General features: G+C 24.9%; 3 protein-coding genes across 5 annotated transcripts in view; 1 reads left to right on the top strand and 2 right to left on the bottom strand.

Annotated features, from left to right (window-relative positions):
* The window catches only part of LOC114118998 (guanine nucleotide-binding protein G(I)/G(S)/G(T) subunit beta-1), a 31578-nt gene extending 16497 nt beyond the window's left edge, over positions 1-15081 (bottom strand). Inside the window, exon 1 of one of the 2 annotated variants that reach the window (XM_027980454.2) lies at positions 14673-15081. The gene's annotated coding sequence lies outside the window, so the exon portion shown is untranslated. Of the gene's footprint in view, positions 1-883; positions 1346-14672 lie in introns of those variants that run through there. The other variant, XM_027980458.2, reaches the window with a different exon arrangement.
* A 1569-nt stretch (positions 15082-16650) lies between these two features.
* Positions 16651-19407, bottom strand: LOC114119330 (uncharacterized). 2 transcript variants are annotated; one of them, XM_027980853.2, is made up of 3 exons: positions 19212-19407; positions 18513-18965; positions 16651-18072 (listed from the first exon to the last, which is right to left on the bottom strand). In XM_027980853.2, the coding sequence occupies exons 2-3, from the start codon at positions 18963-18965 to the stop codon at positions 17863-17865; spliced, it is 663 nt and encodes a 220-aa protein (XP_027836654.1). In that variant the 5' UTR covers positions 19212-19407; the 3' UTR covers positions 16651-17862. The 2 variants fall into 2 exon arrangements, with proteins under 2 accessions (XP_027836654.1, XP_027836649.1); XM_027980848.2 differs by having other exon boundaries at positions 18513-18999; positions 19212-19406.
* A 154-nt stretch (positions 19408-19561) lies between these two features.
* LOC114119342 (signal peptidase complex subunit 1) lies at positions 19562-23109 on the top strand. Its single transcript, XM_027980865.2, has 4 exons — positions 19562-19776; positions 20968-21027; positions 21089-21175; positions 22872-23109. The coding sequence occupies exons 1-4, from the start codon at positions 19741-19743 to the stop codon at positions 23010-23012; spliced, it is 324 nt and encodes a 107-aa protein (XP_027836666.2). The 5' UTR covers positions 19562-19740; the 3' UTR covers positions 23013-23109.
* The last annotated feature ends 505 nt before the right edge of the window (positions 23110-23614 follow it).

The following is a 23614-nucleotide window of genomic DNA, read 5'->3' as shown; positions in this document are numbered from 1 at the left end:
ATTTATTGTACTATAGTTGAATAAGAAGATGATATAAGCAACAGCTATTTTGTTAAAACATTATATGAGCTCCAAAAAAATACAAAATATTATTGTATTTTAATTGATATATAGTTTTTAAAATGTAAAAACAATTTCTGAAAGTATAAATTGAAAATTAAAAAAATAATAGTCGACTATGTATATCAATATTGTTCAATTACAATTCAAGAAGCTAACCAGTATTCAACTGTCGTAATATTTGAATAAGCAAAAAAGTAATATCTTAATAATAATTAATCAATTAATCTTCATATTTTAAATAGATGCGTATGCACTATGCATACATATAAATATTAGTTATACTATTTGGGAAAATATAATATGGTTTGCATTGTTATACTAAAAAATTTATTTTAAATTTTACTTATCAGTAATTCATCCAGCTATGTCAGAAAATATAAATATAAATACCTACTTTTTTTTATAAAAACTCAAATAAATATTTATTGTGAACTATGTAACTACTTATATTAACAAAAATTATTAGTTGACACTCTGGGAAATCACTTTTGTTAATTAAAATTATAAAATTAGTTGATTTACAATAGAAAAACTACACAAACTATTAAACATACATCATTATATACTTAAAACTTTTTATTATTAAATATTAAATTTTTCTTTATACAACAGATGTGTTATAAGCAGCATTTTTTTATGACACATAAGGTACCTTTTACCTATAAACGTTTAAAATGAAAGTAAAAACTATTATTTTACAATAGTATACAATACTACACTAAAATATATATTATATATTACAGATGATAGATAATATAGAAATTAGATAATATTATATACACATGATATACTGAATTATACTATTTCTGCTGTTACTCACCTCAAGATAAATCAAATATTTAAGGTCAAGACATGGATGTATCCGTCAGGTTAAGCGGCAGGACGTAAATATCCAAGTGTGCGTTTTATTAACGGTTGCTGAACATCGCGGTAAAAATATTAAATGACCACCACTAAGATGAAGGTCTTATCTCGCATGCAATGGTAACACACTGTCAACGCACGACACCCCTTTCAACATCGTCGTACTGTTAACGCGAAACTAACGAGTTGAAAAACAATGGGTAAAAATGTTGGATGATTTATCTAAATAAAATAACGCACAGACAAAGCGTTGGTCGGTATGTAAAAAAAATGTGATTATGTTTAAAAGCTAATATTACAATACATAGGGTTAGTGATGGTAAAAAAAATTAATGAAAAATATCGCATCGGTTGCTGTTGTATTCATTCCTATGCGAACCACGCCCAACACCGTACTGAATGCCTGTCGAGCGCGGATGTAAAGTTCCATCGCAGCACGCTAGAGCTTTAGGAGAGGCTTTCGCAGCGCTGATCATACTAACGTTTATACAATACCCTCTCCCTGATTTCGACATTCACTCCTTGTTCCCCTACTACACTATGAGACAAAAGTAAAAACAAAAAACTGTATATTTTTTTTAACGGTCTATTCAATGTTTGCTACATAATTATATATATAAAATATGGTAGATATTACAATATTATTTTATGAGTATAAATATTTAATTTAAAAATACATAATTGTGTTTGTAGGAAACTATAAGTAAGTAAAATCGTATTGTAAAGCCAATTATAGTATTTGTAGACATTTTAAGTTGCGCCTTTTTATTTGTAATGTTTTAAATACCATTAAACTAACTGTTGAAGGCAGAAGTTATCTATACAACTATATTTACATTCATTGAAATAATTTAATCAAAAAAAATATGTGTAATATGTTATAATACATAAAATAGTATGATTTATGATAGATATACAACATACATAGTATGAGTATAATAAAAATAATAATTTTAGCTGCTCGTTTAAGTTTCTAACTAATACTCTTTCTGAGCATCCATACACCAATAATAGTAGCTCTATATATACTTTATCTATAATACACTATACACAATTATACGGTTAAGTTTATATTTTATCTATTAATGTGTCAAAATACATAATGTGATTTTTAAAGTTAAAAATAGCGATAATAAATCATATTAAATAATGTGGTATAATTAAAAGATTGAAACGAAAAAGTTGACCAACAAAAATCAATTTATCTTTAACTTTGAATATTATTTTAGGTATATTATTTTATACCTACTACACAAATCAAATAAATAAATTCATCAAATCAAAGTGTATAAAACATAAATCTAAACGAATATTTGGAAAATGGATTTTACCTTTTGGTTAGGTAAGCTAAAAAAGAAAGCATTGGAAATCATGATATCTTTATCCTGAATTCTCAGCTCAAATAAGAAATCTTTCTACTGAAAACCAGGAACACATAAATAAATGAAATGAAATGAACACTAACGTCGAAGTTTGTTAACGTTTTTTTTTTGTGTGTAATATAACAAAAATATACACAAATTGTTGGAAAAATCTAAACACATCTATTAAAATTAAAGAAAAAATTATTTCCGTATACATATTGTAATTCACAAGGAAAAAATATTATTTCTAATTTATAAAATTCAGCTATTCAATTTTTTTTCAATAAATCAATGAGTATGATTTATTATTTATCAGTAATAAAATAAGTAATTTATATAATCAAATATAGGTATCTATTCAATTTGTAGTTATTATCATATTATATTCGATATTAATATTAATAGACATGTATAAAATACTATCAAAACAATCCAGAATTAAAATATAATAATATATAATTTAACATGACAATAATATCAAAAAATAATTAAATGTATTTATATATATTATTACTCATAATTCTCCGATGGAGAGTTAATAAAACTGATATACTACTTTTTTTGCTGGTGAACCTCGTCAATAGTCAATAGCATTGTTTATTTCAGACCTTTTACCCTAGGGGGGGGGGAGTATCGTAAATTTTCAAGGGAGTATGCCACAGGAGTAAATAACGAAGGAAATAAAAAATATCGTAGGTATACATTTTTCTTCCAGGGGGATACCCCCCTCATAATCATCCCCTGAAATAAACACTGTTCAATAGTATTCTAAGTTTTAATCTTAATTTTACCAAACTTGTTAAATTGAATAACATGTTTCTGATGTTTACAATAATATGTACAAAAAATATACAAAATGAGTTAGGTATTAAATAATTTTCAAATCAGTAGTAAGTGCATTTCTACACTAAACTGACATATTTCTGTTTAAAATTGACTATAATATTACGATATTACATGGATAAATAATATGTTTTTTATATTTCTTAAAGTACACTTAAACAATTGATTTTATTTATTTTATTTTTTTTTATTAGGGCAACATTCGAGAATTAGTAGACGTAATTATGAAACTTCTTAATGAATAAAATATGTTTAATATTTCTTAAAGACGTTTAGACGTCTTATAAAATAAATACAGTACAATTAAACTTAAATCTTTAATAATAAGTAATAGATTATTAGTTATAGACGTTATAGTTTTTCATATTGATTAATTTTCTGATGTTACAAAATTAATGTAGACATCTTAAAAATGCATTAAAATATTTTAAAATATGGTTTTTACCTACCTAATTCTGATTGTTTTGATTTACTGCAGAATAAAAAATTACTACATGGTATAAAATATATATTCAACTTAAAAATTAGATAGGTACTAATTCTAAAGATTTTAAATCTGTAAAATAATTATAGTATTTTTTCAACAGTTGGTACATAATAATATAATATAGTATATACAATACATAACTATTTGTATTTTATATACATATTATTATATTATACAGTGATACGAGTATAAACAGTAAACACTAAATTAACTATCAATTTAATATTGGGTTCCTATAATTCCACCTGAAAATCGAATTCAGAATATCTGTACTAGTTGTCGGCTGTGTTCAATCGTAGTAATAAAAAAAGCCGACCACGCCGGCACTGCTGCCGGTTCAACCGCGTCTTGACGGGCGCAACACGCATGAGCTTTTAGATTGATCGGACTCCCCACCATTAACAAAACCATTGAGAGGGCGGTGGGCGCTGCTGATTACGAGGACACCTACTGCTAGTGTACCGACCTCCCAGCCACAATATAATATACAACCAGAGGAAATAAGAGACTGGATTCTGGAGAGGACATCAAACAATAAACATACAACTATACATTATACAATATATTTAAAAATTAAAATATAATGTATACAGTACATTTGTATGAACACCAATATGTAATATTATAATATAATATAAGAAAAAATATTATTTGATAATTTGAATAGAAATATTGATAACTGGTTTGTATAATATACATTTAATTTTTCCTACCATTCATGTGTTATTGAAAAATAAACATTGAACATTTGAAATAAAGATTACCTACAACAAATTATAAATCATTACTATGATTTGAACAACTGTTGGTTATGAGGATGTCAATGCAGTATTTGTTTTGTCTCTTAGCTTAGACCCGCGCACAATATCGATAAAATGCATTTATGTAAAATTGTTTTTTTTTTTATGATTTTTGGCAAATTTTAAAGTAAAAACATCTTCTATAAAAAATATATATATTTAAAGAATAAAATGTTTGAGAGTTTATTGATGATCAGCTGTTAATTTATTAATAATTATTATTTGACTATATTCGACTCCATTTTAGATTCTGAACGAAGTGATGAATGTATTGATTTTATACAATGTGTGTTTTTTTATTTTTGTGTCTGTCACCACGTTTTGGAGCAGTAAAAGTGCTTCGATTTTTAAACTCAACCCCATTTCTGATAGAAAAGTGACTCTAGTTGGTACTTTGGGGGGTCAAAAGTAAAAAATGTCCAATAGTTTTCAAAAGCGTCAGGAAAAACTCTAAAAAAGTAACAGAAAAACAGGAATTTTTACGCAAAACCAGTTTTCGACCAAATTGATTTTTTTATATGGTTGTAATTCAAAAACTAATCTCTGTAAATACTTGAAATTTTCACCAAATTTTTATGTCAGTGTTATCTATAAACAGTAAAATTTTCAAAAACTTTTGACTTTTTTTGAGTTATTTATAAACCAATGAAATTTTCGATTTTTATGAGAATTTTTTTTCGAAGTGTCGATAAAAAAAGTTTGGATAACCAAAAAGACTTGAAAATTTAATACAAAGTTTCTTATGAATTGTTCTAATTGTAGCAAAAAAAAAAATTAAAAATCGTTAGTCACAAATTTTCTTTTATAAGCGTTTATAGTTCAAATTTTTACGAAATATATGTCAAAATCGCGAAAATTTGCAAGTAATGTTGAAGTTGAAAAATCATAAAAATTTTTGTGTTTATATCTAAGGATTAAAAAAACAACACTGATTTCCATAAGTTTTCCTTCAAGTAGCTTTAGAGAAAACTCGAAGCATCATGATAGGAAAATGTTAAGTGTATTTGAATTTGAATTTTTTACGAAATAGCGTAACGATAATGATTTATCCTCAAACGCTCTTAAATATTTGTTATTATTCAAAAAGTATAAATCGTTGATACTTGAAAATTTCACCAATTATTTAAATTGGCATTTTTTTTACATGATTTAGTTTTCAAAATATTTTGACTTATTTTGAGCTATTTATAGACAACTGAAATTTTCAAGTCTTTTGAAGTGTTGATAAAAATTTTTTGGCCCAATAAAAATACTAGAAAATTTAATACAAAATTTCTCATAAGTTACTCCTACCTATAGTGATTTAAAAATTATAAGAATACATAGGCACAATTTTTTTTTATTGGCATTTGAAGTTCAAATATTGACAAAAATTCGTCAAAATCATGAATATTTGCAAATTATTTTGTAGGTATAATTCATAAAAATTTTGCAAAAGTAACTAGAGTTGAAGATTTAATACAAGATTTTTCATAAGTTTAGCTTACAATAATTAAAAAAGAACTTAAATTTTGGTGTATTCAGGCCATTAAAACATAAACCACCTTTTTCACCAACCACTAGAAATTATATTCTACGCTGACAAATCATCTTCAGAATCGTTTTTCGTATACAATGATACCTATCATAGGATTCAAATTTATTACTCCTATAATATATAATAGTGTTCCACGCGGCACCTATAATGTACAGCAGAGAGGTACCTACCCACTTACCCGCTTTTTTTTTAATTTGAATGGATATTTAATTTATTTAATTGATTTGATAAAATATTTAGCTAGGCAAATTGATGTGACTACCTTTAAAAAATATTTTTTATAATTTTTATAATAGATGATTTAACTCAGGATAGCTCAAGATAAACATAAAAACATAAATTAACGTGCAAATGCGTTCACCCTGTGTTGTGCGTGAGCCAGAGAGAAAATAAACAGTGCACTGACGTTCTCTTATAACTTAATTTTAACCCATGTAAAATAACTAAAATATTATTATACATAACAAAGATTATCATTACCCAATATATTAGGAGTGCAATTTATAAGACAAAAAATACATATACATAGAAGATGTTATTATATTGTTAAATAAAATTTAAATATTATTTAGTGAAGCAATTTTATCAACCTAGTTTTGATCAACAATAATATTCTTTTAACAATTAATATTAATTCAACATGATGATTATTATTAATATTTATCGAATAAGTAATTTTATATTTAAATTTTGTTTTAAGACCCAAGACAATAATTTTTGACTAAAATAACCACAAATTAAATAAAATGAATCACTACACTAAATTTTTTAATAACGTATGTATAAAAACATTGCCGATCAAAATAAAGCTTGTCTTAAAAACTTAAAAATTAACATTCATAATGTTATTATTATAATTAAAATCGATTTCATTACGAAAATAAATACAATTAAGTAGGTACTAATGGCTTATATAGGTATACAAAATGTCCAATATACTATAGATTCATATACAACTTTTGAAACAATACTTTAAGTTATCTAAACAATTTTAATAGATCAATTTATTCCAATCCTAGTCCAACCTTAAATAATTTCTCTAAAATAATAATTTTGATTATATATTTGAATAAACTATGGAGGTAATCGATTTTTTTAAGTTTTCAACAATGAGTTATTTTAATTAATAATATAATAACTTTATTTATTTAGTGCTATTCATGGTAATAGGGAAAGTCTATCATTAAGAAAATATGTCATTTTACTGGTACATGGTATATGATTATTGATTAGAGCAGGTAAAATGATAACTGGTGTGCGAACAAAGTCACATCGGAACTTAATACGTTCTATTCAGATTTTTTTCAAAAATATCGTAGCTCATTAATGGTTAATTCTATACATTTAAAATAACGGTAAACATATTCAGTATGCTGAAAATTAATAATGTATTTTAAAGAAAATCTATTTTTAAGTTATTTGTTTTTTGAATCCAACAAACATTTTTAATTTTATGTTCAAAAACAGAATATTTTTCTGGACGAGCACCTGGGTGAATAAAAATTGAATTTCAAAAGAGTATTTAGTTAGTTATAACTTATAAGTATTTAATGTTTAGTAGAGTCCAGCACAATGGTAGAGCTATCCCATACAATTTTAGCCCAACATTACTCCGCGATTCAAAAATTGTAATACTTATAATAATAATTAACTATTCGTTCAAAATTCGTGAATTTGTATGGATAAAATTTTCAGAATGCAAGATTAAAAATTCGTTAAAATTCGTAAGCTGATAGTCACGAAGAAATGCATAGCAAAATAACAACAAGAAATAAATGTTATTTTTCATAAACCCAATTGCATGAATCTGATAAGTTAACGAGGAGAACCAAAATTAGATAATATAATATCCAAGTTATAGACTCATTGAACTATATTTTTGGGAAGCATGAATATCTACCAAATCAACCATAACAAGAGATTAAGGTCACGCATATGAAGTTATGAGATGGAGACCAAATAAAACACAATTTTGAAGAAAACCAAACAACAATGTGAGGATCGGATTAAAAATCTAAAAATTTTATCATAGGAGTGCCGAACAGAGAGAAATTTTTGTCACATAGAAAAACATGGAAATATATTGTACAAACAACAAAAGACGTAAAATACCACGAATAAGGGGAATAACCTACCCCCAAATGTAGAAAGATGAAAATTATAAAAATATAATTTTATTTCAAGAATTTTTACAAAATATTAATGTTTTTCGAGATAATGATTAGTTATAGGTAATATAGTCCGGCCACCGAGAGAATGCTTCTGGGCGGCGACCAAAATTCGTCATCTAGTATTATTTCATAGCGAAAATGTATACACCAATGATCTTTATAGGACATACATTATAAGTTATAACACAATATAATAACTTATATAATGGTAATGTTGTTAATGGTTATAATAGTATAATTTTGTATATTCTAGTTTGAATATATCCGAGGAATTTACCTATTTAAAAAATTAGGTTGTAATAAAGATGATAATGGATCTGTGAGGAAAGGGGGAGGGGTAATTACTTTATTACTTATACACTTATACAGGGAATACATTTACTGCACATTAATTTATGTACAAAATTAAACGAATAATTTTACTAATGGACGAAACTAAAATTAGTGGTTATAACCTATATTAATTATTATTTTATAATAGGATTTTATATTTATACTTAACACGCAAAAAAAAAACAATAAATGAATTCTATTCATATACGCTTTTCAACTGTTTTAAATTCGTAAACAATTTTATCAATTACTAATAATGGTCATCAGCACAAAATAATATATAATTAATTATTGTTGAACAGTTAACAATTCATAAATATTATTATTATATTTACTTTTATACATCTATTATTATATTTGATCATTTTAAATAGGTATACATACTTTCTACTGTAAGTTTTTATCAGTGATTATTATTATCATTACACGTTATTTAATTTATAAATATGAAGATAATATGTATCATTTTTTTTTAAACAACGTCTGTGTAAACTATATTAAAATGATACCACTAGGAAATCATAAGTGGCAAATGTCAAACGTGTTTGTTCAAAATGTGGGTCATCTCAGGAAATATTTTTTTATAAAAGCGTTTGATAGAGATAATAATTATCCTAAATTTATTTTGATCGAACATTCTAATATCATAATTAGAGAAATCATCAGAATATAGTGCTAACACAATATAATAAATATGTACATACTTGGTATATGCATCGAGTTAACATGTTCACTAAAATGTTGTCAATACCTACAATATTTATACATCAAAATATCCACCAAACATGTTTAGGTTATTAACCTATTCAATTTATATTTAATCTTAACAATTTATAAATATTTATATAACAATTCATTTATCAACTTTCCTACGTTTGTTTAGTAATTATTTACATATTACGTTAATATTAAGTAATAAATGTTATTTTTTTTATAAAGGAATATATTGCGTTATATCAAATTCAAATATATTAATGTGTTGTTCCAATTTATGTATGTACATAGATAATAATTAGATATGTACATATATGTACATTCTATAGGAATCAGAAAAAATTTAAAATTTAAAATATTTTTTTTAAATAATTCAATTAGATATTGTGAAATAAAAAAATTATTATATATTTTATATTTGACAACACATTGTCTTATTTATTTTGAATTTAAAATTAAAATAAATAAATAAAAAAAGATGTTTTGCCCATAAACCTTTTACATGTGCTTTGACATATAAATAGATGACCCATTGGTTATTTGAATTGGAGACTACTGCTATAGTTTATCAATTATCTAAGGCAGCGGTTCCCAAACTATGCACAGTGGCACTTGGGGCACCGCGAACACTTCCTAAGGGACAGCAGCCTACGGCTCATAATAAGTAAATAATTTAAAATATATGGAATTTTTTTTATTCTGTGTTTGATGATACTTACTGTAGGAAACCGCTGCTAAATTTGATCCTAAAAAAGGGACCACAAAAAAGTTTGGGAACCACTGATTTAAGGGCTTTTTTGGGGTACCATTTGATACATTATATACATAATACTATAATAGGAACCTATTGTCTTGTTCCAAGTGTTTTGATGTAAGATTTTTGAGAAAACATGAAGAACATACGAGCTACAATTGTGGACTTACAACCCAAAAAAACTAAGCTAATTATCCATGTTTAACACTTAACATTAAGCATATTTGTTTCATATAGGTATATGGTTAATGAGATATTTAATTAATACTTTCAAATTATTTTAAATAAATCAATAATTAAGACTTTAATTTGTTTTGTTAATATTTAATAAAATGTTAGTAATGGAAAAAATCTGAAATTATCTATTACCTACATTTATTTGAAAATTACTTTCATTAAAATTGAATAAGTGCTTGTTTAATAACTTTAATTATTTCAAATTTTAATAACTTAAATTTATGACATTTATAATATAAATTATAAACTCTAATTTAATACATTATATAAAACAACATGATTACTAAATGTTACTAAATTTAGTTTCAAAGATAGAGGACTAGTGATATTTAAAAAATTAAAATTATTAACCATGATACGGATATACTATAATACAGATACTGAAAAAGTTGCATTCATAACCTGTTGTTTCGGTTGCATTTATTTACAAAAAATCAATAAAGATAACAAAATTTTAATAAAATGTAAAATATATATATTTTTAACATATAAATAAATATATCTATGTGTATATTGTATACTTATATAGAAATATTGTTGAATATAAACAACTTTACATGACAATATGACATGATGAGTTATGAATGCAGCTTAGTATCAGTTTTAACTAAAAATATAAAACACTATAATAAAAAATAAAAAATTATGTTATGAAAGTCACCTGGGGTGAACTTTATTTTTATGTTTTTCTATGTACCATTTTAGGCGATTGCTTAGTGTCCCCAATCGTAATAGGTACAAAATGTCTGAAACTAAATATAAGTTACTACTTATTACAGTGTTTTGGATTTCACAAACATTCCAAATGTATTATAACACATCATCATTGATTATAAACAGGTTATTGTTAGAAGATACTTATTATTTCAAAGGAAAATCTTATTATGTTCAATATTTGCTTATCCAATAGGTAAGTAAAATATAAATTGGCCTATTGATAATTTTAAGTCCTACCATAACTATCATAGACTCAGAACCTATAGGTATGAAACTATAATATAGTATATTCACAGTGTATTTAACAGTTTTGTTGTTAACCTTAAGATATAATGTATTGACCCGTGTATTTGTTAAATTTGGGTCAGATGAGTTTAATTATATCTAACTGTTTAAAATTTTATTACTTTATAGGTAACATAATTTTGATGATCAATTTAAATTAAAACATGTTAAGAACAATATTCTAGCAGAAATATATTAAAATTTTTGAAAACTAAAAATACTGAAATTATATACTCCATTTTTGTAGAGATGTTGAATTATTAAAAAAATAAAATAAAAGAATACTTGGAATGTGGAAGTAAATTTGGCTCTACAATTTAATAATAACAATAATTATTAATTCAGTTTAACACGGTTTAACAGTAATCAATTATACATATTATTATTATAATCTATAAAGTATAAATTATAGTCACATACTAAAATTAATTCCAATCAGATCTTACTATTTATAGATAATTTAACCTTTGATTTTTTTATCAATTTATTTAATACATATATTTTTAAGAGCTTTTATTCTAAAAAATAAAATACTATAGCAGGTAAATTAGTTATTAGTTATAAATACTTAATAGGAATAATAATAAAGTAATGTTAATGTTATAATAATTTAGATTAGGAATTACCCCTAGGTAATAAAGTTTATTAAAAAGGAAATGATAGGGATTAAAAATTTTTGAGATGACTTTAAATAGTATATGTACCTACCCATGAAATTTAAAGAATGAAAAAAGTGAAAATTTAGAATAAGTTGGAGGTTGATTGCAGACAAAATGTACTTATGATACAAATAAAATATTACACATAATATTGATCAATGATCATGAATCATGATAAATTTATCAAAAATATTAATTATATCTTATAGATTCTAACAACTGTATTTATGGAAACAGCAAAGTGAATTCCTCCTCCCAAATATGCATAAAATAATAATCCATGGAAAATGTTGTCATGAATGTGGCATAAAATGATAATGGTAAGCACAAGTAAATATGTTTCAAGACTACTTCGAATTTAGAGATTTGTCATTCCATCTAAAGAGTTACCTATGGCATGACCAACTTATTTTTTTCAAATGAGAACTAGCCTTTTTTACTAAAAGTTATTAAGCTGATTTTCTACTTTTAAATTTAAATTATTAAAAAAAAATGGTTCTTAAGTTTATTTAAAAATGTCAATAAATACATTATTAAAGAAAAATAGGGATGTGCATTCTTTAGTATAGGTATATGACTATACAGAATACATAATAATGTAAATTTATATTTATTACAAGCTATTTGAAAATTTATCAACTTAGAACGGGGTAAAGGAAATGTTCATACAGATTAATAAAGAGAAAATATGAAGACTACAGCCCTGAGAAAAAATTGGTTATACCTAGTTGCACCTATACCAGCATTTTAGCCTATATGTATATTAAATTAATAGATACACAATGGTTAAAATTAAAATTGATAATAGACATAAAATAGACTAAAATTAAGTATACTAATATTAGTAATATTATCAGAAATTTGGATTTTATTTTTAATTTCTAGCAAATACAATATATTCAAATTCCTAGCTCAATAAATATTCTATGATATTCTATGAAAAATTTCCTAAATTAAACATAGAATAATTTAGAATAATTGCTAATTTAAATAACTTATTAGAGAATATAATCTTTATGAATTATTGTATTGATGAACATACAGATGTGTAGTTATCAAATTACATGAGGTCGAAAATTAGTAAAAGTTTGTTTGACTATTGCCTATTGCATTTTATGTGTTGCCAAGATCATCACAGTAAATTATCACCCTTGCTATTGGATATTGTACAGTAATAATATAATGATCATAAACTAAAAAAAAAGTTAATTAATAATGTTTAACTTTCATTAATCCCAATGGTTCTTTTCAGAGTTCTTTTAAAGTGTATGTTTTAATTTAGGTGTAGATACCTATCTATAAAAGAATAATTTCTTATTGATTTTGAATACTACCTTAAAAAAACCCAAAAATGATAATTCATTCATTGAAAATTACACGAAAAAAAAAATTGTTATTTTATTTTCAAAAAATTATTATGAATTATTTATACTTCACATTACATAATAAATAAATAAACAGTTATTTTTTGGTTATTTTATATTTATTTTTAAAAATGAGATGAAAGCCAAAGGATAATTAATGGTTATGTTTAGTAATAAGATTTAGGTTTGCTTATTTAAATATATAAATAAAATGTTACAACTATTAAGATATCTACTACCTATAATTCATAACATAAAATATATCAATTGAGGCAAAAAGGAAGTGACAATGAAGTATGGAAATATGATTGATGAAACCAATATAAGTTATGCCTTTATCATATTTTATTTCATACTTACAAAAAACTACTCAATTATAAAATATTGTAAAAGAATAAAATTATTATTAAAAAGATAAATATTCATCTTTTTAAAAAAAACAACAACTCATATTATTTTAAGAGTACCTACCAAAGTACTTCATAATATGTAAAATTAAAGAATATTCATCTAATATAATAGTTTATCTAATAGTATAATACTATTCAATATTGTATCTTAAAATTACAAACTTTTATTTTCCAAAACATACTTCATTATTATATTTCTACTTATTACATATTTAATATTAAATATTCTGAAATATGATGACATTATTGAAAGATTAATAGGTACCTACCTATATAATAATAATTTACTAATAATTATTATAAACCCGTATTCATCATATAAATCTATACAAAGCATTTCGTTAAAAACTAAGTAGTAGAATTAATAATTTATTCATTAATAAGTACCTAAATCAATATAATTATTTAGGAATTGTTATCAACACAACTTATTAGGTATTAAAAAAATAGTTTAAATATTTCTTCTCTTGAATAAATGATTTTAACATTTTAAATTCCTATTGAGTACATTTTAAACATAAAATACTGTGAATATGAAATAATTTAAAACTACTAATAAGAACTCTCAGCAATCAAATATCTCTATAATTTGGGTAATTTTTACCATTAATTATTGAAAATGAAATATTCTATTTAAGCACACGAGTAAATAATACGTTATGTAATGTACTAATGTACATATTACATATAAGGAGAAAAACCGAAGAAGTTACATACAATCGATAAGATTGAGTTTGGAGTTATAAAACTGGCCATATAATTAGATATTATTAGGTAAATTATGCTCTAGTATAATTGAATTATACACAATATGTAGAAGCACAAGACCCGTTAGTTGCCCCAAGAGAGCGTCTAATGACTTAAGACTATCGTGTCTGGCATACCCAGGACCGTCGGTCTGTATTGGGACTAACCGCTACCGGTCGCAATACGACTTACGAGCACTGATACATCCTTATCACCAGGGTAGTGCCTTCACAACGTCTACGCGTTATTGCCGCCTAGCCATACCCTAGTTATTACTTATATATTATAACATTCTTATTATACAATTATTGAATAACGCTCACCCTTGTCCGTGTAATGTATGACACTATTCAGTCCGGCCGAGTGCCCGATGTTTCTGTAAAGCACATTCACGTCGCTAACGCACTTGCGATACACCGAGTTTCACGGCCGACACGCTCGCGCACCCGAATGCCAAACTCAAGACGAACCCGGACGGACGACCGCGCGGACTTGCACAAAGTTTTCTGCTAAGACGGCGCACTGCACATATTATTATTATTCGAGTAACGAGATGCGATTTTCTTGTTTCGCTTTTACTCTTACTCTTTTCTCTTTCTCCGTCTCTCTCACTCGTTATTTTTTTTTTATCGAATTAATAATAATAATAATAATAATAAAAAAAAAATTATTCTGTAGTGATACGCGCGCGGCACGAAGTGATAAAAATTGGGTGCGGCTTCCGTAGAGGACTCCACACAGTCGTCCACTCGCCGACTTCGCGGCTGTTCCGGCGGGCGGGCGACGTTAGTCCGCCACTCCACCGCACCCACACCGAGAAATTTACCGACTGGCCCGCTACCGGTAGTTGACGTCATTGCCGACGTTCCTGGAAGAAAAAAAAACGAATCGCGCCGGCCGCGGTTTTACACCAGATCAAACAGATACAATATTATAGACGAAATCTAGAGCACATCTATAAAATTATTATTATTGACTCTATACCAATAATCTATTGGTCTATAATAACGACCTAGGTATTCACTATTCAGTATGTAATTATGTTATGTCGTTGGAGAGGTGGTGGCCCATTGATTTTTATATTATCCGTACGGAGTTGGCTAAGAGTAAATTTATTTTTTATCGAAATAACCAAATACAATCATCTACGATATTATGCGTTATTCTATTGACGAGCTTATTGTGGTCCGACGTTTCTGTGCGTTTTAAAAAGTCATAAATATTTTACGATAAAAAGAAAAGTAATATTAAGTTTTTAACGTTATTGTATTTTGCTATCACTTTTTTTTTTATATATAAAAATGTCGAAAACTGATATCGATTATAATGCAAATAAAAATATATCACAGTGACGTCATCGATAGCATAATATTTGAGTGGGAAATTTGAATACTATATTATCTAATTTTTACGCACTCACGCACAAAATTTATTTTTTAATAAACAATAATTAACGATTATTTGGATAATAATTAATGTCGTATTCAAATTTGCATTTACCTATTAACACGAGTATGTACAACGCTCGTTTAGTCGCAAATCCAGTTTAACTATGCAAACATTATTGTTTTTATAACTGCGTTTGATCAGTTTCGTACGTAAGGTATTCGGACATTCACTAACCACTACACAACTTCTATTTTAAATCGGATGTAGTTTCGAAGCTTTTTTTAAATTAAATTAAATTAAACATACGAAAAAAGTTTAATTTACAAAAAAATAACATATTTCTGTTTATAATAAGATAATTCAAAAAATCTGATTAGAATGTTTAAACTATATATCATTGATTCTATTTTAATTAATTTTTTTATTTATTTTAATACCTTCCATTGTCTAAATTAACACAACTCAATTATTACAACTACAAATTATGTAAAAAAAAATACAACTGAGAATGCAATTACAATAGTCTGACTTTGAAATAGGTAAATGGTACTTGTACAATATTTTGGAAGAATATTTTTTTTTTACCAGAGCTTTTTCTATCTACAGATACAAATAAATAAAAAATAACCACTACAATTCAGTTTTTTAAAAATGTTATTAAAAAAACACTTGAATAAATGATCCAATTTTAAATTAATAATTATCATAAATATCATAAATATGTCAATTATACATTATTGATTATATTTATTACATTGAATGTATTAAATTTAAATTTAGATTGTATAAAATTTAACACATAAATTGAGTATACAACTCAATGTTTCTATATAAGAAACTTCAAAAACTTACTTTATATATTGTTGTACATAAAGTTTTTAAACTTATTTAACAAAAAAAATAACCACCAAATATTAATCAATTGCATTTTATTCAAAATAAATAATTACATTTTTAAATCATTATGCAATATTAAGATAAAATAATCGCATGCTTTATGACTTAAAAATAAAATGAATACAATCAGGACATACATAATACGTTAATTAATTATTAATGATATATTTTTGTCCAATTAATGACAATTACAAATTGACATTGTCATAATATTTTTATAGTTAATAAGTACATAATATGCAATTTTAATACAAATAATAAATATCAAATAATGATTTTAAATTTAAACAAAAATAAAATACACTATTCAGATTGATTCAGAAACAATAACTATATATAAGGCACATAAGTATTTGTACATTGAGTTTATTTTTTTATATTATATTAAATAATAACAATTTTCTTAAAATAATTTTGATTATGATTTTGATTATACATATAGTGGAAACAAAAAAAAAAAAAAAAAAATGAATTATTTGGCATTAACAAAAAAACTATGCACCATAAATTGTCTTTATTTCAAGTGCATAAAATGTTGGTGCAAGTAATTGATCCAGCAGTCTTGCCATTACTTGCATTTAAAATTTTAAAAATATTTATCTACATACCTATAGATTGTTTTTTATAGAAGTTTATTTTAATATCATAAAAATATTGATAATAAAACTAGTTTCTTTGATGTATAAAATGTTGTTATATAAAATTTAAAAATGGTTTGGTTTTATACTATAAAATAAAAATTAACTTGACATTTTAAATATAATATAATAGATGATTTATTAATTATACTCAATTAATATTGTATTTTGGTGTCTTGAAGCTAATCATTTAATTAACTACTACTGATTGACTATATTTGAAGTAATTATTATTTTATTTTACAATGAAAAAATTAGTTGTGAAATGGAATTACCTTAAAAAAAAAAATCTAATATGAAGTGGTATAATTCATAAGTGTAGAGATCTTATAGCTATAGCCGCTATAAGTCATATAGCTTCAAACATTAACCAAACTATGATCCCCAGGAATTAATGGATCAATCTATAAATTCATCAACATAAACCACTGTGTTTGATTTTCATACCGGTGAATTTCTAGTATTATGCTTCTCCTAACATAGTCCATATTACTCAAATTAAAATAGTGAATATGTTAAGTGAAATTTCATACAAACATTTGATGTTGTTTTTTTAATAAAATGTATAAAACATTTTTTTACTAGACAACTAATCAGTATTCAAAAATTCTGCTAATTGATCTTTAGGTTTCATTATGATAATAATAATCCATCCAAGTACCGCTCCATAACATCGGCAGCAGTTTAATGCTCGCCATGTCTCTGAAACTTTGGCTTCAACTTTACCAGACATAATAGCTGTATCATATGTAGCACATGCAAATGCAGCTAAAGCTGTTAACACATTTAAGAATAATACCTGAAAAATAAAAAATAATAATAATATGAACTGTTTATTATAGGTTTGAGAATAAATAATTAAAAAATTAAATTACTTGTTAATAATAATATTGCATTAGGACATAATGATTCTTTGATTGTATAAATAATAAATCCAAATTTTCAGATCACTAGTAAAGGGGTAAGTCGGGATATTTTAAAGTGTTATCATCTTTTGATATAAAAAAAATAACTGTGTTAAATATTTTAATAGAGAAGAAAGATTTGACTATATTTATTTTTACAATTTACAGAATCTTTTAATACCTACCTCAAAATTTCAAAATCTGAATAAATTAATACGTATAGGAGAAATGATGAGTTTTAAAAAAAGTTAGGTTATCATATATCATATAACATATCGGTAGGTATTAATTATTATCAAATAAATTAGGAATAATATTAAATATTTAAACTTACTAAAATATATTTTGGTTTGAAGCTCTCACATCTGTACAAGTCAAAAATATCCAGAACAGTGCACATACATATAGTTGACAAAAAGAAAAATGACATCAATATTAATGGTGATCGATGGTATGCTTCACCTAAAAATAATTGTGCTAATGCTACTCCTGCAAGTAGACCTTGACTAACAGTGCCCAAAGATGCAAATATCCTTTGAACTCTTGCTGCGATTGGTCGTAAATTATTGTAATTCTCTGATGAAGGTGGATGATCATTTATATGATTAAAAAAATCATGTTGTTCAGTTTTTACAAAACGATTTTTGTCTTGAACATAAATAACAATTTTATTAGCATCATTAGTGCTAGTAGGACGTGCTGGCTGTGATAAAGGACTTGTTGAACTATGCACATCATCTCTCACTTCTTCTAATATGGCTGCAACTGTATTGCGACTAGTATCCATCTTTTATTGAAAATTCAAATTACAGTTACATCACCTAGTTGGTATAACATTAAAATATATTTAAAGATCAATAAGTTTTAGTAATAAAACAATACACAAATATGAAAAAAATAAATAAAACAATGGTATTTTTATTCATAACTTTAATTTAGAATAACATACTATTGCACAACTATCAAAAGTTGTGGTAATTCAAAAATTATTGATCTTAACAAAGTACAATATTATTATTAAATAATAACAAACCTTTTTTAAATTACTTTAAAACTCTGTCTAAATTGTAATAAAAATGTTCATCACTGGAATATAATTTAACTGTAATTATAATATTGGGTTCATTTATTTATACGAATATACAATATAATTCACATTACAATTTACAGCCTTACGGGTAAAAAAGAAATTTCTTTAAGTAAAAAAAGTGTAAACAAATAATAAATGAAAATAAATAAATACTGATAGTGATAAAAGCGCGAAACATATTGATAAATTAAAACCAAAGAATAACGACCAACCAGCAAATTAAAAGCTCTTTGAATAAAAACGATGACGTGTGATAGATGATATTATCAATACGATAACGTATGTCGTATACAAATTTGTAATATTCGAATCACAACATTCACAAACGTCAATCATAGAAGTGTTCAAATATTGTATTCAGAAATTCAGAATTTTAGAGTAACAGCAATATTACATTCAACATTTTTTGATAATTAAAAATTATCTATTGTTTCTAGTTTAAGTATATAATCTTATTTTTGAGCTTTCCATAATGTTCGATAATTTATCAATTCGGAAATGGCATATGGTAAGAACATAAGATTCTAAAATACTTTATGAATAGAGAAAATTTAAGGATTTTTTAGACGTATACATAAATTTGATTTTATGCACCCCCTCGACCTACAAAAATGTGTACTAAACCATACATTTTCTTAATTAGAGCTATACAAAACTTGTTCAAACAAATTAAAATAAGATTTTGATTTATATTAAAATACAACTATACTTACTATAATTTTCATGATAGGTACTTCTAATATTTTATTAAAACCAACAATATTTTCAAATACAAATATTTTATGATAATCATTTTTTTTTTTCGGTTTTAGTATTTATTGGGTACTTAATATATTTTATAATTATTTATGCACTATGAAACTATAAATACCAATAATCTTTTTACAAGTTGATTGCCATGAGTGTTATAATTAGTACTCATTTGGTATGTATCCTAAGTCTTATAGTTTTAACATATTTGTTCTACACTCTTTGAATACCAATACTGGTGCTCACATAGTTTGACTTTGAGAGTCAATTTTGGTACTTATAATTTTTCATGATTATTTCACTGTATAGTGTATAACATGGTGGCATGGTACTCAATCGATTAATAGATGAAAAAGTCTAGATAAAAATTATGTATTTAATGTAAATACCATTGTAGTATTGTTACTTGTTTATAGATAAAAAAAAATATTAGAACTTGTAGGCACACATTTCTTTATATTTTGTGTAAATTAATTTAAAAAATAATGTATTTGTTAAGAATCAATAAAAACAATACTTACTTAGTTTATCTACTTATGATAAAAATTAACAAAATATTTATGTCATAAAAAATAACTATTTAAACACTAGTTATATTGGGTTAATTAGTGCCAACAAGTTAAAAGTTAAATGAAATAGAAAATAATATGACAAAATAGATTATGATATGGTATAGGCATTGATTACTGGTACTCACTTGGAATAGTTTTATTTTTCTTTAAATAAACATACAGTTACATGATTAAGGTTCTGAAATAGGAAAATTATTAGAAGTATGAAAAAAATCCAAAGCTTGTGGTATAATCCATCCAAAAATACTATGACATACATGAAAAAACTAGTGGTTTTGGTACTCATAGTATGTGAGGACAACCCTTTAAAAAATTTGCAGCAGTCAACTTGGTTTTAGTTGAAATTTAAAATATAAAATTATTATTACATTTTTCAGGACTTTGTGGGACAAAAACATGCTGAATATTTATTTAGAACCATTATTACTACGTGTGGTGTAAGTTTATTTATACTTAAAAAATTAAATATTGATATTAATATTTTTTTTTTTTGTACAGTTTGTTGGATTTATTTTGGGATATGTAAAAGAACAATTTTCAATCACAATTGGTCTAACATTAATTGGATTTTTTGTTTCTGCTTTAGTAAGTGAATTAATAATATATATTTATAAAATATATTAAGAACATTTGAATATAAGAAAAAAAAGTAGGTCAGAATTGCGATGGAGGAAGTTTGTCCATAACTCCCTTCAATCCTTGGACAGGATAATGTAATTTGCAGTATTCGATTTGAATGTAATATCGCATTTTGATAAAAAAACGATTCTAAGCGGACGAAACAATATTTTTTATTTCATTAAATATTTTAATATTATTCATTTCTATGGTGATAAACAAAGCATTAGAAATTGAAATCCTGTTTTTTCGTAATTTTTCGGTTAACTATTGAAAAAATCGAAAAATTATCTCTTCAAAGTACCAGCTCAAGAACATTACCTTTAGAAAAGATGCTACTCTTGATACTTTTGAACCAGTTTAGGAAGACAAAAAGTGTTTACAGAAAAAAAAAAAGCAGGTTAGCGCATCTTGGTGGTGGATGTTTGTCCATTGTCCTTTTGATTCTTGGATTGAATAGTGTTAATTTTACTGAAGGTATTCAATTTGAATGCAATATGATTGTATTTGATTAAATACGATTCTGAGCGGATGAGGGGATCTTTTTTATTTAATTTTATTTGTTTCTATGGTGATACACAAAGCTGTAATTATTTTACACCACATAATCGTGAAGTTGTATATTTTTTCTCCTTTAACCGCTTTTATTTCAAAAATCGAAAAATGACCTCTTTAAAGTACCAGCTCAAAAACATTACTTTTCAAAAAATATGCTACACTTGTACTTTTGAGCAAGTTTAGGGGAAGAAAAAGTGTTTACAGAATAAAAAAGAAATAAACATCATTGTAAAACCAATACATTACTCGCTCTGCTCAAAGTTTAAAATTAAAAAAAAAAAATGGATGAATGAAAACCTAATCTTTACAGTTTTTACAGACTTGTCGCTGTACCTATTCATTGATTCTAATCTCTAGTCTGGGCCTGATTAGTCTGGTGAGCTACTGAGTATAACTCGGTGGGCCAGTTTTGAGAGTTTGTTCGTATTTTTTTTTTTTTTGTGATAAATTAATATAAACATTAGACATAAAATACATTTGAATTATTTAAACTGTACAGTAGGTAGCTGTAGCTGTAATCAAACATTAGAAATTCTAACACTCGATAAACTGATATCTTGCCAATTCGGTGCTGTTTCTAGTAATAATTATCAATGTGCTTTAATTATGATTATTATATTTTACTTCAATACAACTTTAAATTTGTTTAAATTCCATGAGTTCATTTTAAGAATTATTAATAAGTACTCGTATAACTTATCATCCATATTATCTAATTTATTTAATGTGGTCTTGGATTTTAAACTAATAACATGATCATTTGTCTGTAAAATCTGTTTGAAGTATAATTTATATTATATTTTTATCATAAATTTGTATTTTCAGTAATAAATTATAAAATATTTATGCTAGATATTTATACATCAAAATTGTCTGTTTATTGAAAAGGGGTATTATGAATTAAAAAATAAAACTACATAATTTAAAAATCAAAATTACAAAGCTACCGTTCTTTTAGACAACTATGCACCAACAGAGAGTTAACATTAAGCCCTTATCAAATAATATATTCAAATTATGATCATTTAAAATAATTGGATAAACTTCATAGGAATAGTTAGAAACTGTAAATACTTCATTTCTTAATTTTTTTTTTAATTTTTAGCTAACAATTCCTCCTTGGCCTATATATGCTCGTAATCCACTCAAATGGCAAAAAGTAAAGAAGATTAAGAAAATTGAAAATAATTTAACCTATGATGAGTACAAGGAAGATAAAAAGAAAGAAAAAAAGAAGACAAAGTGAATTAGTTTATAGAATTCTTTTATGATATTGTGTTTTTTCCTATTATATTGTTTAATTTAAATCCATTATTTGAAATAAATATAAGTTATATATATTACATTATAATAGTTTTGAATAAAATAAAATATTATGATTATAATGTAAATTTGAATATCCTAAAAAACAAAAAAAAATGACTTAATGCACTAATAATAATAATAATTTTAAATGCTCCTAAAAATTATTTTTAGCATAATGTTAAATTAAAATGATTAAATAAAAGTTTTTTTATTGCAGTATTTAAATTTAAGTAATTTAGCGCTTTCGATATTAATTATTATTATTATAAGTCATAAATAAAACAACTCTATACATGAATAAATACAGAATGATTCACTGAGTATTCTCACCTCTCTCTCGTGGCCTCTCGCCATTCTTTGAAAGAATTTATTTAATTTAATTATTAATGTATTCAAATTATAATTTCATGAAATTTTTATTATACTTATAAACCATGTTTTTAAATTATTAAGGTATTTTGTATTACTTAAGAAGTGTTTAATATTGATAGGTACTAACTTCTATTTTCCAATTGAAAACCTTCGAATATGTTGATGTTCTTA

This window comes from Aphis gossypii, chromosome 2, assembly GCF_020184175.1.
Source record: "Aphis gossypii isolate Hap1 chromosome 2, ASM2018417v2, whole genome shotgun sequence".
In the NCBI taxonomy this organism is placed as follows: Eukaryota; Metazoa; Arthropoda; class Insecta; order Hemiptera; family Aphididae; genus Aphis; species Aphis gossypii.
The sequence above is the reverse complement of the archived record's forward strand: the minus strand, read 5'-3'. Positions and strand labels throughout refer to the sequence as shown.